This window comes from Oncorhynchus keta, chromosome 15, assembly GCF_023373465.1.
Source record: "Oncorhynchus keta strain PuntledgeMale-10-30-2019 chromosome 15, Oket_V2, whole genome shotgun sequence".
Lineage (NCBI taxonomy): Eukaryota > Metazoa > Chordata > Actinopteri > Salmoniformes > Salmonidae > Oncorhynchus > Oncorhynchus keta.
The window spans coordinates 1,228,274-1,243,939 of record NC_068435.1 but is presented as its reverse complement, the minus strand read 5'-3'; the positions used below and the strand labels follow the sequence as shown (position 1 = coordinate 1,243,939).

At 46.2% G+C, this 15,666-nt stretch overlaps 1 protein-coding gene and 1 long non-coding RNA gene across 2 annotated transcripts in view; one reads left to right on the top strand and one right to left on the bottom strand.

The window, feature by feature from the left end:
- Positions 1-790: 790 nt before the first annotated feature.
- On the top strand, positions 791-1,366 carry LOC127907479 (uncharacterized). The gene is made up of 3 exons (XR_008064496.1): positions 791-884; positions 937-1,173; positions 1,226-1,366. It is a non-coding gene; the product is annotated as an uncharacterized LOC127907479 (long non-coding RNA).
- LOC127907478 (pituitary adenylate cyclase-activating polypeptide type I receptor-like) overlaps positions 1,156-15,666 on the bottom strand; it is a 92,853-nt gene continuing 78,342 nt past the window's right edge. The window contains exons 11-14 of the mRNA XM_052462735.1: positions 11,216-11,307; positions 2,554-2,683; positions 2,403-2,444; positions 1,156-1,403 (exon numbers count right to left, since the gene is read on the bottom strand). Coding sequence (XP_052318695.1) covers positions 1,185-1,403; positions 2,403-2,444; positions 2,554-2,683; positions 11,216-11,307 — 483 coding nt within the window. The 3' untranslated portion in view covers positions 1,156-1,184. The remainder of the gene's footprint in view (positions 1,404-2,402; positions 2,445-2,553; positions 2,684-11,215; positions 11,308-15,666) is intronic.

Sequence of the window (15,666 nt, the reverse complement as noted above, 5' to 3'; positions counted from 1 at the left end):
GGGAGGAGTTAGTTACTCTGAGAGAGCCTGAGTGGGAGAGTCTGGCTAGTGGGAGGAGTTAGTTACTCTGAGAGAGCCTGGCTAGTGGGTGGAATTAGTTACTCTATGAGAGAGTCTGGCTAGTGGGAGGAGTTAGTTACTATATGAGAGAGCCTGTCTAGTGGGAGGAATTAGTTCCTCTATGAGAGAGTCTGGCTAGTGGGAGGAGTTAGTTACTCTATGAGAGAGCCTGTCTAGTGGGAGGAGTTAGTTACTCCTGGCTAGTGGGAGGAATTAGTTACTCTATGAGAGAGCCTAGCTAGTGGGAGGAGTTAGTTACTCTATGAGAGAGCCTGGCTAGTGGGAGGAGTTAGTTACTCTATGAGAGAGCTTGGCTAGTGGGAGGAGTTAGTTACTCTATGAGAGAGCCTAGCTAGTGGGAGGAGTTAGTTACTCTATGAGAGAGTCTGGCTAGTGGGAGGAGTTAGTTACTCTATGAGAGAGCTTGGCTAGTGGGAGGAGTTAGTTACTCTATGAGAGATCCTGGCTAGTGGGAGGAGTTAGTTACTCTATGAGAGAGCCTGGCTAGTGGGAGGAGTTAGTTACTCTATGTTTGAACATATTATTTGTAAGAGAGCATCAACTCTTCTTATTTTGTAAAGAACAAATATATATATAAATAACTAGATAACTAAATAACATGTATCTGAATTGTCTGGGAAGATAAGTGGTTGGTGAGGGGTCTGAGCCAATTACACAATCCGGTGGGCGAGTGGGGTCTCAGCCAATTCAGGTGTTCTGCTTAAGGGTGGGCGAGGTCTCAGCTAGGTGTGTCAGCCAATCAGATGGGCAGGTTGAGTGTGGACGGTGTCTCGGCCAGGGGTTTGAGACAATCAGGTGGGCAGGTTGAGTGTGGACGGTGTCTCGGCCAGGGGTTTGAGACAATCAGATGGGCAGGTTGAGTGTGGACGGTGTCTCGGCCAGGGGTTTGAGACAATCAGGTGGGCAGGTTGAGTGTGGACGGTGTCTCGGCCAGGGGTTTGAGACAATCAGGTGGGCAGGTTGAGTGTGGACGGTGTCTCGGCCAGGGGTTTGAGACAAACAGGTGGGCAGGTTGAGTGTGGACGGTGTCTCGGCCAGGGGTTTGAGACAATCAGATGGGCAGGTTGAGTGTGGACGGTGTCTCGGCCAGGGGTTTGAGACAATCAGATGGGCAGGTTGAGTGTGGACGGTGTCTCGGCCAGAGGGCCCACCATGCGTATCTGTAAGGCGGAGGAGCTCTTGGAACTGAGCATGGAGAGCTGTGTTCCCCCGTTGACACCGCTGCTGACCAGGGATGGGTGGCGCTGCTGATGCTTCAGATCCACGGTAAAGTACCGGTTCACCCTCCAGCTACGCCACTTCCTCTTGATCTCAGACTGCACCTGGAATAACAGACAACAACAGATTTATAATGTAACAGTCTAGTCCACTAGGTGGTTACTAAACAATAACAGAGTTATAATGTAACAGTCTAGTCCACTCGGTGGTTACTAAACAATAACAGAGTTACAATGTAACAGTCTAGTCCTCTAGGTGGTTACTAAACAATAACAGAGTTATAATGTAACAGTCTAGTCCACTAGGTGGTTACTAAACAATAAGAGTTACAATGTAACAGTCTAGAACACTAGGTGGTTACTAAACAATAAGAGTTACAATGTAACAGTCTAGTCCACTAGGTGGTTACTAAACAATAACAGAGTTATAATGTAACAGTCTAGTCCACTAGGTGGTTACTAAACAATAACAGAGTTATAATGTAACAGTCTAGTCCACTAGTCCACAATAACAGTCTAGGTGGTTACTAAACAATAAGAGTTACAATGTAACAGTCTAGTCCACTAGGTGGTTACTAAACAATAACAGAGTTATAATGTAACAGTCTAGTCCACTAGGTGGTTACTAAACAATAACAGAGTTATAATGTAACAGTCTAGTCCACTAGGTGGTTACTAAACAATAACAGAGTTATAATGTAACAGTCTAGTCCACTAGGTGGTTACTAAACAATAACAGAGTTACAATGTAACAGTCTAGTCCACTAGGTGGTTACTAAACAATAACAGAGTTATAATGTAACAGTCTAGTCCACTAGGTGGTTACTAAACAATAACAGAGTTATAATGTAACAGTCTAGTCCACTAGGTGGTTACTAAACAATAAGAGTTACAATGTAACAGTCTAGAACACTAGGTGGTTACTAAACAATAACAGAGTTATAATGTAACAGTCTAGTCCACTAGGTGGTTACTAACACTAATAATTAGTATAATACTGCAGGCAGTTATTCATAATGACACTGGGCTATAATTAGCTGACGCAATCATCAGATGCCATTCACATCGGATACCATGTCTAGAGAGGGTAAAGAAGCCTCCTACCTCTCCATTGAGGAAACAGTAGAGGACAGCCACAACAAAACCCTGGAAAGGGAAAGAAGAAGAGAGATGAGCAGTTCGATTGCACTTTTCAACAATGCTCTCAGAGTTACTGCTATTCCACTAACCCACCGTCTTAGAAGGAGTGTGTTACCTGGAAAGATCCCAGGCCCAGCTCAAACACCAGCCTCTCCTTCTTGCTGACGTCCTCTGGTGAGAAGGCAAACACAGTGTAGTGGATCCCGAAGAGGGGGATGAGTAAAAGGGTGGACCGAGCCAGACGCCTGACAACAACACATCATATTGTTACTACTTATACAAAACCAATACACAACACAACATTGTCACAACCTTAGAACAACAAATACACAACGTTATACTGTTTCAACCTTAGAAAAACCAATACACAATATTGCACTGTTTCAATATTAGCACAACTAATACAACTATAATAAAATTAACACACATCACTGTTACAAGCTTAGAACAACAAATACACAACATACACATTACAGCAGAAACCTTAGAACAACGAATACACAACATTACACTGTAACAACCTGAGAACAACAAACATACAACACTCTTACAACCGTCGAACAACCAATACATTCCTGTCACAACCTAAGAGAAACCAACACACAACAAGAACAACTAACAGGCAACATTATATATCCTACTAATAACAACACTGCTACAACCTGACTAACACTCAGACATCCTCCTGACAACAACACTACTACAACCTGACCAACACTCAGACATCCTCCTGACAACAACACTACTACAACCTGACTAACACTCAGACATCCTCCTGACAACAACACCACTACAACCTGACTAACACTCAGACATCCTCCTGACAACAACACTACTACAACCTGACTAACACTCAGACATCCTCCTGACAACAACACTACTACAACCTGACTAAGACTCAGACATCCTCCTGACAACAACACTACTACAACCTGACTAACACTCAGACATCCTCCTGACAACAACACTACTACAACCTGACTAACACTCAGACATCCTCCTGACAACAACACCACTACAACCTGACTAACACTCAGACATCCTCCAGACAACAACACTACTACAACCTGACTAACACTCAGACATCCTCCTGACAACAACACTACTACAACCTGACTAACACTCAGACATCCTCCTGACAACAACACCACTACAACCTGACTAACACTCAGACATCCTCCTGACAACAACACTACTACAACCTGACCAACACTCAGACATCCTCCTGACAACAACACTACTACAACCTGACTAACACTCAGACATCCTCCAGACAACAACACTACTACAACCTGACTAACACTGAGACATCCTCCTGACAACAACACCACTACAACCTGACTAACACTCAGACATCCTCCAGACAACAACACTACTACAACCTGACTAAGACTCAGACATCCTCCTGACAACAACACTACTACAACCTGACTAAGACTAATACTCAGACATCAACACCACTACAACCTGACTAACACTCAGACATCCTCCTGACAACAACACTACTACAACCTGACTAACACTCAGACATCCTCCTGACAACAACACTACTACAACCTGACTAACACTCAGACATCCTCCTGACAACAACACTACTACAACGTGACTACCACTCAGACATCCTCCTGACAACAACACTACTACAACCTGACCAACACTCAGACATCCTCCAGACAACAACACTACTACAACCTGACCAACACTCAGACATCCTCCAGACAACAACACTACTACAACCTGACTAAGACTCAGACATCCTCCTGACAACAACACTACTACAACCTGACCAACACTCAGACATCCTCCAGACAACAACACTACTACAACCTGACCAACACTCAGACATCCTCCTGACAACAACACTACTACAACCTGACTAAGACTCAGACATCCTCCTGACAACAACACTACTACAACCTGACTAACACTCAGACATCCTCCAGACAACAACACTACTACAACCTGACTAAGACTCAGACATCCTCCTGACAACAACACTACTACAACCTGACTAACACTCAGACATCCTCCAGACAACAACACTACTACAACCTGACTAACACTCAGACATCCCCCTGACAACAACACTACTACAACCTGACAAACACTCAGACATCCTCCTGACAACAACACTACTACAACCTGACTAAGACTCAGACATCCTCCTGACAAAAACACTACTACAACCTGACTAACACTCAGACATCCTCCAGACAACAACACTACTACAACCTGACTAACACTCAGACATCCTCCTGACAACAACACTACTACAACCTGACTAACACTCAGACATCCTCCAGACAACAACACTACTACAACCTGACTAACACTCAGACATCCTCCTGACAACAACACTACTACAACCTGACTAAGACTCAGACATCCTCCTGACAACAACACTACTACAACCTGACTAACACCCAGACATCCTCCAGACAACAACACTACTACAACCTGACTAACACTCAGACATCCTCCTGACAACAACACTACTACAACCTGACTAACACTCAGACATCCTCCTGACAACAACACTACTACAACCTGACTAACACTCAGACATCCTCCAGACAACAACACTACTACAACCTGACTAACACTCAGACATCCTCCTGACAACAACACTACTACAACCTGACTAACACTCAGACATCCTCCAGACAACAACACTACTACAACCTGACTAACACTCAGACATCCTCTCATGAGGACCGCCACAGGAAAGGAAGACTCATAATTACCTCTGCTGCAGAGGATACGTTTATTAGAGATACCAGCCTCAGAAATTACAGCCCAAATAAATGCTTCACAGAGTTCAAGTAACAGACACATCTCAACATCAACTGTTCAGAGGAGACTGTGTGAATCAGGCCTTCGTGGTTCAATTTCTGCAAAGAAACCACTACTAAAGGACACACATAGAAGAGACTTGCTTGGGGCAGAGAAACACGAGCAATGGACATTAGACCGGAGGAAATCTGTCCGTTGGTCTGATGATTTTTGGTTCCCACCGCCTTGTCTTTGTGAGACGCAGAGTAGGTGAACGGATGATCTCCGCATGTGTGGTTCCCACCGTGAAGCATGGAGGAGGAGGTGGTGTGATGGTGCTTTGTTGGTTACACTGTCTGTGATTTATTTAGAAATCAAGGCACACTTAACCAGCATGGCTACCACATCATTCTGCAGTGATACACCATCCCATCTGGTTTGCGCTTAGTGGGACTATCATTTGTTTTTCAACAGGACAATGACCCAACACACCTCCAGGCTGTGTAAGGGCCATTTGACCAAAAAGGAGAGTGATGGAGTGCTGCATCAGATGACCTGGCCTCTACAATCACCCAACCTCAACCCAATTGAGATGGTTTGGGATGAGTTGGACCGCAGAGTGAAGGAAAAGCAGCCAACAAGTGCTCAGTATATGTGGGAACTCCTTCAAGATGGTTGAAAAATCATTCCAGGTGAAGCTGGTTGAGAGAATGCCAAGAGTGGCTACTTTGAAGAATCTATTTTATATCTAAATATATTTAATATATTTTGATTTGTTTAACACTTTTTTTGGTTACTACATGATTCCATATGTGTTATTTCATAGTTTTGATGTCTTCACTATTATTCTACAATGTAGAAAATAGTTAAAAATAAAGAAAACCCTGGAATGAGTAGGTGTGTCTACACTTTTGACTGGTACTGTATATATTTATACTGCGGAATCCGACATTGCTCGTCCTAATATTTATATTTCTTAATTCCATTATTTTTCTTTAAGATTTGTGTGTTTTGTTGTGAATTGTTAGATATTACTGCACTGTTGGAGCTAGGAACACAGACATTTAGCTTTAACATCTGCTAAACATGTGTATGCGACAAATAACATTTGATTTGACCTGACTAAGAATAACACTCAGACTTTAACATGTGAGGAAACTCACACACACACACACACACACACACACACACACACACACACACACACACACACACACACACACACACACACACACACACACACACACACACACACACACACACACACTCAGACTTACAGTGTGATGACTGATAGCTCTGACATCCTGCAGGAATGTTGTACAGCCTGAGTGGGCTCACTGAAGCATTTCTGAGCACAGCTGCTACAAGACAGACAGACAGACAGACAGACAGACAGACAGACAGACAGACAGACAGACAGACAGACACAGACAGACAGACACAGACAGACACAGACAGACACAGACAGACAGACACAGACAGACAGACAGACACAGACAGACACAGACAGACAGACACAGACAGACACAGACAGACAGACACAGACAGACACAGACAGACACAGACAGACAGACAGACAGACACAGACAGACAGACACCACCAGTAAAACACACACAAGTCTTAACTATACAGTCTCATTAAACACCTCTTCTTATAAAAGACTAGACTGCGGCTAATATAAACAGACCACATTATGTCGATGAGCTAAAGATTCCAGCAGCCTTCATAGACATGTGGCTATAGAGGTGGAGCTAAGACCAGGTACTTACAGGTAGATACTGGACATAGAGGTAGGGCTAAGACCAGGTATTTACAGGTAGATACTGGACATAGAGGTAGGGCTAAGACCAGGTATTTACAGGTAGATACTGGACACAGGGGTGGGGCTAAGACCAGGTACTTACAGGTAGATACTGGACAGAGGTGGGGCTAAGACCAGGTACTTACAGGTAGATACTGGACAGAGGTGGGGCTAAGACCAGGTACTTACAGGTAGATACTGGACAGAGGTGGGGCTAAGACCAGGTACTTACAGGTAGATACTGGACAGAGGTGGGGCTAAGACCAGGTACTTACAGGTAGATACTGGACAGAGGTGGGGCTAAGACCAGGTACTTACAGGTAGATACTGGACAGAGGTGGGGCTAAGACCAGGTACTTACAGGTAGATATTGGACATAGAGGTAGGGCTAAGACCAGGTACTTAGAGGTAGATACTGGACATAGAGGTAGGGCTAAGACCAGGTATTTACAGGTAGATACTGGACATAGAGGTAGGGCTAAGACCAGGTATTTACAGGTAGATACTGGACACAGAGGTGGGGCTAAGACCAGGTACTTACAGGTAGATATTGGACATAGAGGTAGGGCTAAGACCAGGTACTTACAGGTAGATACTGGACATAGAGGTAGAGCTAAGACCAGGTATTTACAGGTAGATACTGGACATAGAGGTGGGGCTAAGACCAGGTACTTACAGGTAGATACTGGACAGAGGTGGGGCTAAGACCAGGTACTTACAGGTAGATACTGGACAGAGGTGGGGCTAAGACCAGGTACTTACAGGTAGATACTGGACAGAGGTGGGGCTAAGACCAGGTACTTACAGGTAGATATTGGACATAGAGGTAGGGCTAAGACCAGGTACTTAGAGGTAGATACTGGACATAGAGGTAGGGCTAAAAAAAAACTACACTCGATCCCTCCGATGTCAACAACTACAGACCAGTATCCCTTCTTTCTTTTCTCTCCAAAACTCTTGAACGTGCCGTCCTTGGCCAGCTCTCCCGCTATCTCTCTCAGAATGACCTTCTTGATCCAAATCAGTCAGGTTTCAAGACTAGTCATTCAACTGAGACTGCTCTTCTCTGTATCACGGAGACGCTCCGCACCGCTAAAGCTAACTCTCTCTCCTCTGCTCTCATCCTTCTAGACCTATCGGCTGCCTTCGATACTGTGAACCATCAGATCCTCCTCTCCACCCTCTCCGAGTTGGGCATCTCCGGCGCGGCCCACGCTTGGATTGCGTCCTACCTGACAGGTCGCTCCTACCAGGTGGCGTGGCGAGAATCTGTCTCCTCACCACGCGCTCTCACCACTGGTGTCCCCCAGGGCTCTGTTCTAGGCCCTCTCCTATTCTCGCTATACACCAAGTCACTTGGCTCTGTCATAACCTCACATGGTCTCTCCTATCATTGCAATGCAGACGACACACAATTAATCTTCTCCTTTCCTCCTTCTGATGACCAGGTGGTGAATCGCATCTCTGCATGTCTGGCAGACATATCAGTGTGGATGACGGATCACCACCTCAAGCTGAACCTCGGCAAGACGGAGCTGCTCTTCCTCCCGGGGAAGGACTGCCCGTTCCATGATCTCGCCATCACGGTTGACAACTCCATTGTGTCCTCCTCCCAGAGCGCTAAGAACCTTGGCGTGATCCTGGACAACACCCTGTCGTTCTCAACTAACATCAAGGCGGTGTCCCGTTCCTGTAGGTTCATGCTCTACAACATCCGCAGAGTACGACCCTGCCTCACACAGGAAGCGGCGCAGGTCCTAATCCAGGCACTTGTCATCTCCCGTCTGGATTACTGCAACTCGCTGTTGGCTGGGCTCCCTGCCTGTGCCATTAAACCCCTACAACTCATCCAGAACGCCGCAGCCCGTCTGGTGTTCAACCTTCCCAAGTTCTCTCACGTCACCCCGCTCCTCCGCTCTCTCCACTGGCTTCCAGTTGAAGCTCGCATCCGCTACAAGACCATGGTGCTTGCCTACGGAGCTGTGAGGGGAACGGCACCTCAGTACCTCCAGGCTCTGATCAGTCCCTACACCCAAACAAGGGCACTGCGTTCATCCACCTCTGGCCTGCTCGCCTCCCTACCACTGAGGAAGTACAGTTCCCGCTCAGCCCAGTCAAAACTGTTCGCTGCTCTGGCTCCCCAATGGTGGAACACACTCCCTCACGACGCCAGGACAGCGGAGTCAATCACCACCTTCCGGAGACACCTGAAACCCCACCTCTTTAAGGAATACCTAGGATAGGATAAAGTAATTCCACCCCCCCTTAAAATATTTAGATGCACTATTGTAAAGTGGCTGTTCCACTGGATGTCATAAGGTGAATGCACCAATTTGTAAGTCGCTCTGGATAAGAGCGTCTGCTAAATGACTTAAATGTAAATGTAAATGTTAAATGGCTAAGACCAGGTACTTACAGGTAGATACTGGACATAGAGGTGGGGCTAAGACCAGGTACTTACAGGTAGATACTGGACAGAGGTGGGGCTAAGACCAGGTACTTACAGGTAGATACTGGACAGAGGTGGGGCTAAGACCAGGTACTTACAGGTAGATACTGGACATAGGTGGGGCTAAGACCAGGTACTTACAGGTAGATACTGGACAGAGGTGGGGCTAAGACCAGGTACTTACAGGTAGATACTGGACAGAGGTGGGGCTAAGACCAGGTACTTACAGGTAGATACTGGACATAGAGGTGGGGCTAAGACCAGGTACTTACAGGTAGATACTGGACAGAGGTGGGGCTAAGACCAGGTACTTACAGGTAGATACTGGACAGAGGTGGGGCTAAGACCAGGTACTTACAGGTAGATACTGGACAGAGGTGGGGCTAAGACCAGGTACTTACAGGTAGATACTGGACAGAGGTGGGTCTAAGACCAGGTACTTACAGGTAGATACTGGACAGAGGTGGGGCTAAGACCAGGTACTTACAGGTAGATATTGGACATAGAGGTAGGGCTAAGACCAGGTACTTACAGGTAGATACTGGACATAGAGGTAGGGCTAAGACCAGGTACTTACAGGTAGATACTGGACACAGAGGTGGGGCTAAGACCAGGTACTTACAGGTAGATATTGGACATAGAGGTAGGGCTAAGACCAGGTACTTACAGGTAGATACTGGACATAGAGGTAGGGCTAAGACCAGGTACTTACAGGTAGATACTGGACACAGAGGTGGGGCTAAGACCAGGTACTTACAGGTAGATACTGGACACAGAGGTAGGGCTAAGACCAGGTACTTACAGGTAGATACTGGACAGAGGTGGGGCTAAGACCAGGTACTTACAGGTAGATACTGGACAGAGGTGGGGCTAAGACCAGGTACTTACAGGTAGATACTGGACATAGGTGGGGCTAAGACCAGGTACTTACAGGTAGATACTGGACATAGAGGTAGGGCTAAGACCAGGTACATACAGGTAGATACTGGACATAGAGGTAGGGCTAAGACCAGGTACTTACAGGTAGATACTGGACAGAGGTGGGGCTAAGACCAGGTACTTACAGGTAGATACTGGACATAGGTGGGGCTAAGACCAGGTACTTACAGGTAGATACTGGACATAGAGGTAGGGCTAAGACCAGGTACTTACAGGTAGATACTGGACAGAGGTGGGGCTAAGACCAGGTACTTACAGGTAGATACTGGACAGAGGTGGGGCTAAGACCAGGTACTTACAGGTAGATACTGGACATAGGGGGCTAAGACCAGGTACTTACAGGTAGATACTGGACAGAGGTGGGGCTAAGACCAGGTACTTACAGGTGAGGTGGGGCTAAGACCAGGTACTTACAGGTAGATACTGGACAGAGGTGGGGCTAAGACCAGGTACTTACAGGTAGATACTGGACATAGAGGTAGGGCTAAGACCAGGTACATACAGGTAGATACTGGACATAGAGGTAGGGCTAAGACCAGGTATTTACAGGTAGATACTGGACATAGAGGTAGAGCTAAGACCAGGTATTTACAGGTAGATACTGGACATAGAGGTAGGGCTAAGACCAGGTACTTACAGGTAGATACTGGACAGAGGTGGGGCTAAGACCAGGTACTTACAGGTAGATACTGGACATAGAGGTAGAGCTAAGACCAGGTATTTACAGGTAGATACTGGACATAGAGGTAGGGCTAAGACCAGGTATTTAGAGGTAGATACTGGACATAGAGGTGGGGCTAAGACCAGGTACTTACAGGTAGATACTGGACTCATTCCCTCTGATGTCAGGCGACTGCAGCTTCTGGACCAGAATGACTATGATGCCAACAAACAGGACAAAGTTGATCTAGAGAAGCACATAGCAAGGATGATTATCGTTATTACATTACTGTTATCATCATTACTTTTCAAGTTTTAACACAAGAATACACACCAAAACTCAATCTACAAAAATGCAGTAGATCTAAGACCGTTCAGACGAAGTTGTATTAATGTGGGGAGGAAATATAATAGATTCTCAATTTTATTTGACCTTTATTAAAGTCAGTTTAGAACAAATTCTTACTTATAGACCTAAGACAACATAACACTACATAGAGAGAGACCTAAGACAACATAACACTACATAGAGAGAGACCTAAGACAACATAACACTACATAAAGAGAGACACCACAACACTACATAAAGATAGACCTAAGACAACAACATAGCATGGTAGCAACACATGACAACACAGCATGGTAGCAACACATGACAACACAACACTACATAAGGAGAGACCTAAGACACCACAACACTACATAGAGAGAGACCTAAGACACCACAACACTACATAGAGAGAGACCTAAGACACCACAACACTACATAGAGAGAGACCTAAGACACCACAACACTACATAGAGAGAGACCTAAGACACCACAACACTACATAGAGAGAGACCTAATACACCACAACACTACATAGAGAGAGACCTAAGACACCACAACACTACATAGAGAGAGACCTAATACACCACAACACTACATAGAGAGAGACCTAAGACACCACAACACTACATAGAGAGAGACCTAATACACCACAACACTACATAGAGAGAGACCTAAGACACCACAACACTACATAGAGAGAGACCTAAGACACCACAACACTACATAGAGAGAGACCTAAGACACCACAACACTACATAGAGAGAGACCTAAGACAACACAACACTACATAGAGAGAGACCTAAGACAACATAACACTACATAGAGAGAGACCTAAGACAACACAACACTACATAAAGAGAGACCTAAGACAACACAACACTACATAGAGAGAGACCTAAGACAACACAACACTACATAAAGAGAGACCTAAGACAACACAACACTACATAAAGAGAGACCTAAGACAACATAACACTACATAAAGAGAGACCTAAGACAACACAACACTACATAAAGAGAGACCTAAGACAACATAACACTACATAAAGAGAGACCTAAGACAACATAACACTACATAAAGAGAGACACCACAACACTACATAAAGAGAGACACCACAACACTACATAAAGATAGACCTAAGACAACAACATAGCATGGTAGCAATACATGACAACACAGCATGGCAGCAACACATGACAACACAGCATGGCAGCAACACATGACAACACAGCATGGCTGCAACACATGACAACACAGCATGGTAGCAACACATGACAACACAGCATGGTAGCAACACATGACAACACAGCATGGCAGCAACACATGACAACACAGCATGGCAGCAATACATGACAACACAGCATGGCTGCAACACAACATGACAACACAGAATGGCAGCAACACAACATGACAACACAGAATGGCAGCAACACAACATGACAACACAGCATGGCAGCAACACAACATGACAACACAGCATGGCAGCAACACATGATGGTAGCAACACAGCATGGCAGCAACACAACATGACAACACAGCATGGCTGCAACACAACATGACAACACAGCATGGCAGCAACACATGACAACACAGCATGGCAGCAACACATGACAACACAGCATGGCAGCAACACATGACAACACAGCATGGCAGCAATACATGACAACACAGCATGGCTGTAACACACAGACAACACAGAATGGCAGCAACACAACATGACAACACAGAATGGCAGCAACACAACATGACAACACAGCATGGCAGCAGCACAGCACAGCATGGCAGCAACACAACATGACAACACAGCATGGCAGCAACACAACATGACAACACAGCATGGCAGCAACACAACATGACAACACAGATGGCAGCAACACAACATGACAACACAGCATGGCAGCAACACAACATGACAACACAGCATGGCAGCAACACATGACAACACAGCATGGCAGCAATACATGACAACACAGCATGGCAGCAACACAACATGACAACACAGCATGGCAGCAACACAACATGACAACACAGCATGGCAGCAACACAACATGACAACACAGCATGGCAGCAACACAACATGACAACACATGACAACAGCATGGCAGCAACACAACATGACAACACAGAATGGCAGCAACACATGACAACACAGCATGGCAGCAACAACATGACAACACAGCATGGCAGCAATACATGACAACACAGCATGGCAGCAACACAACATGACAACACAGAATGGCAGCAACACAACATGACAACACAGCATGGCAGCAACACATGACAACACAGCATGGCAGCAACACAACATGACAACACAGCATGGCAGCAACAGCATGACAACACAGCATGGCAGCAACACAACATGACAACACAGCATGGCAGCAACACATGACAACACAGCATGGCAGCAACACATGACAACACAGCATGGCAGCAACACAACATGACAACACAGCATGGCAGCAACACAACATGACAACACAGCATGGCAGCAACACATGACAACACAGCATGGCAGCAACACATGACAACACAGCATGGCAGCAACACAACATGACAACACAGCATGGCAGCAATACATGACAACACAGCATGGCAGCAACACAACATGACAACACAGAATGGCAGCAACACAACATGACAACACAGAATGGCAGCAACACAACATGACAACACAGCATGGCAGCAACACATGACAACACAGCATGGCAGCAACACAACATGACAACACAGCATGGCAGCAACACAGCGTGGCAGCAACACATGACAACACAGCATGGCAGCAACACAACATGACAACACAGCATGGCAGCAACACATGACAACACAGCATGGCAGCAACACATGACAACACAGCATGGCAGCAATACATGACAACACAGCATGGCTGCAACACAACATGACAACACAGAATGGCAGCAACACAACATGACAACACAGCATGGCAGCAACACAACATGACAACACAGCATGGTAGCAGCACAGCATGGTAGCAGCACAGCATGGCAGCAACACAACATGACAACACAGCATGGCAGCAATACATGACAACACAGCATGGCTGCAACACAACATGACAACACAGAATGGCAGCAACACAACATGACAACACAGCATGGCAGCAACACAACATGACAACACAGCATGGCTTCAACACATGACAACAGAGCATGGTAGCAGCACAGCATGGCAGCAACACAACATGACAACACAGAATGGCAGCAACACAACATGACAACACAGCATGGCAGCAACACAACATGACAACACAGCATGGCAGCAACACAACATGACAACACAGCATGGCAGCAACACAACATGACAACACAGAATGGCTTCAACACATGACAACACAGCATGGCTTCAACACAAGCATGACAACACAGCATGGCAGCAACACAACATGACAACACAGAATGGCAGCAACACAACCCTGCTTAGCTGACAACCACAGTGGTATGGCAGCAACACAACATGACAACACAGCATGGCTTCAACACAGCAGCATGGCAGCAACACAGGATGAACCCTGCTTAGCTTCAGAAGCAACCAGCAGTGGTATGCAGGGTGGTAGCAACACAACATGACAACACAGCATGGCTTCAAAGCAAGCCAGCAGTGGTATGCAGGGCATGGTATGCACAGCATGACCGGGAGCAGCACAGCATGGCAGCAACACAACATGACAACACAGCATGGCAGCAACACATGACATGCACAGCATGGCAACAACACAACATGACAGCAACACAACATGACAACAAAATGGCAGCAGCACAACATGGTAATATTATAGTTATTGAGAAATGGCACTGGCATTGGGATATTTCTTTAGACCAGAGGAAAGAGTGCCTCCTACTGGCCCTCCAACACCACTTCCAGCAGCATCTGGTCTCCCATCCAGGAACTGACCAGGACCAACCCTGCTTAGCTTCAGAAGCAAGCCAGCAGTGGGATGCAGGGTGGTATGCTGCTGACCAGGACCAACCCTGCTTAGCTTCAGAAGCAAGCCAGCAGTGGTATGCAGGGTGGTATGCTGCTGACCAGGACCAACCCTGCTTAGCTTCAGAAGCAAGCCAGCAGTGGTATGCAGGGTGGTATGCTGCTGACCAGGACCAACCCTGCTTAGCTTCAGAAGCAAGCCAGCAGTGGTATGCAGGGTGGTATGCTGCTGACCAGGACCAACCCTGCTTAGCTTCAGAAGCAAGCCAGCAGTGGTATGCAGGGTGGTATGCAGGGTGGTATGCAGGGTGGTATGCTGCTGTAATACCTAC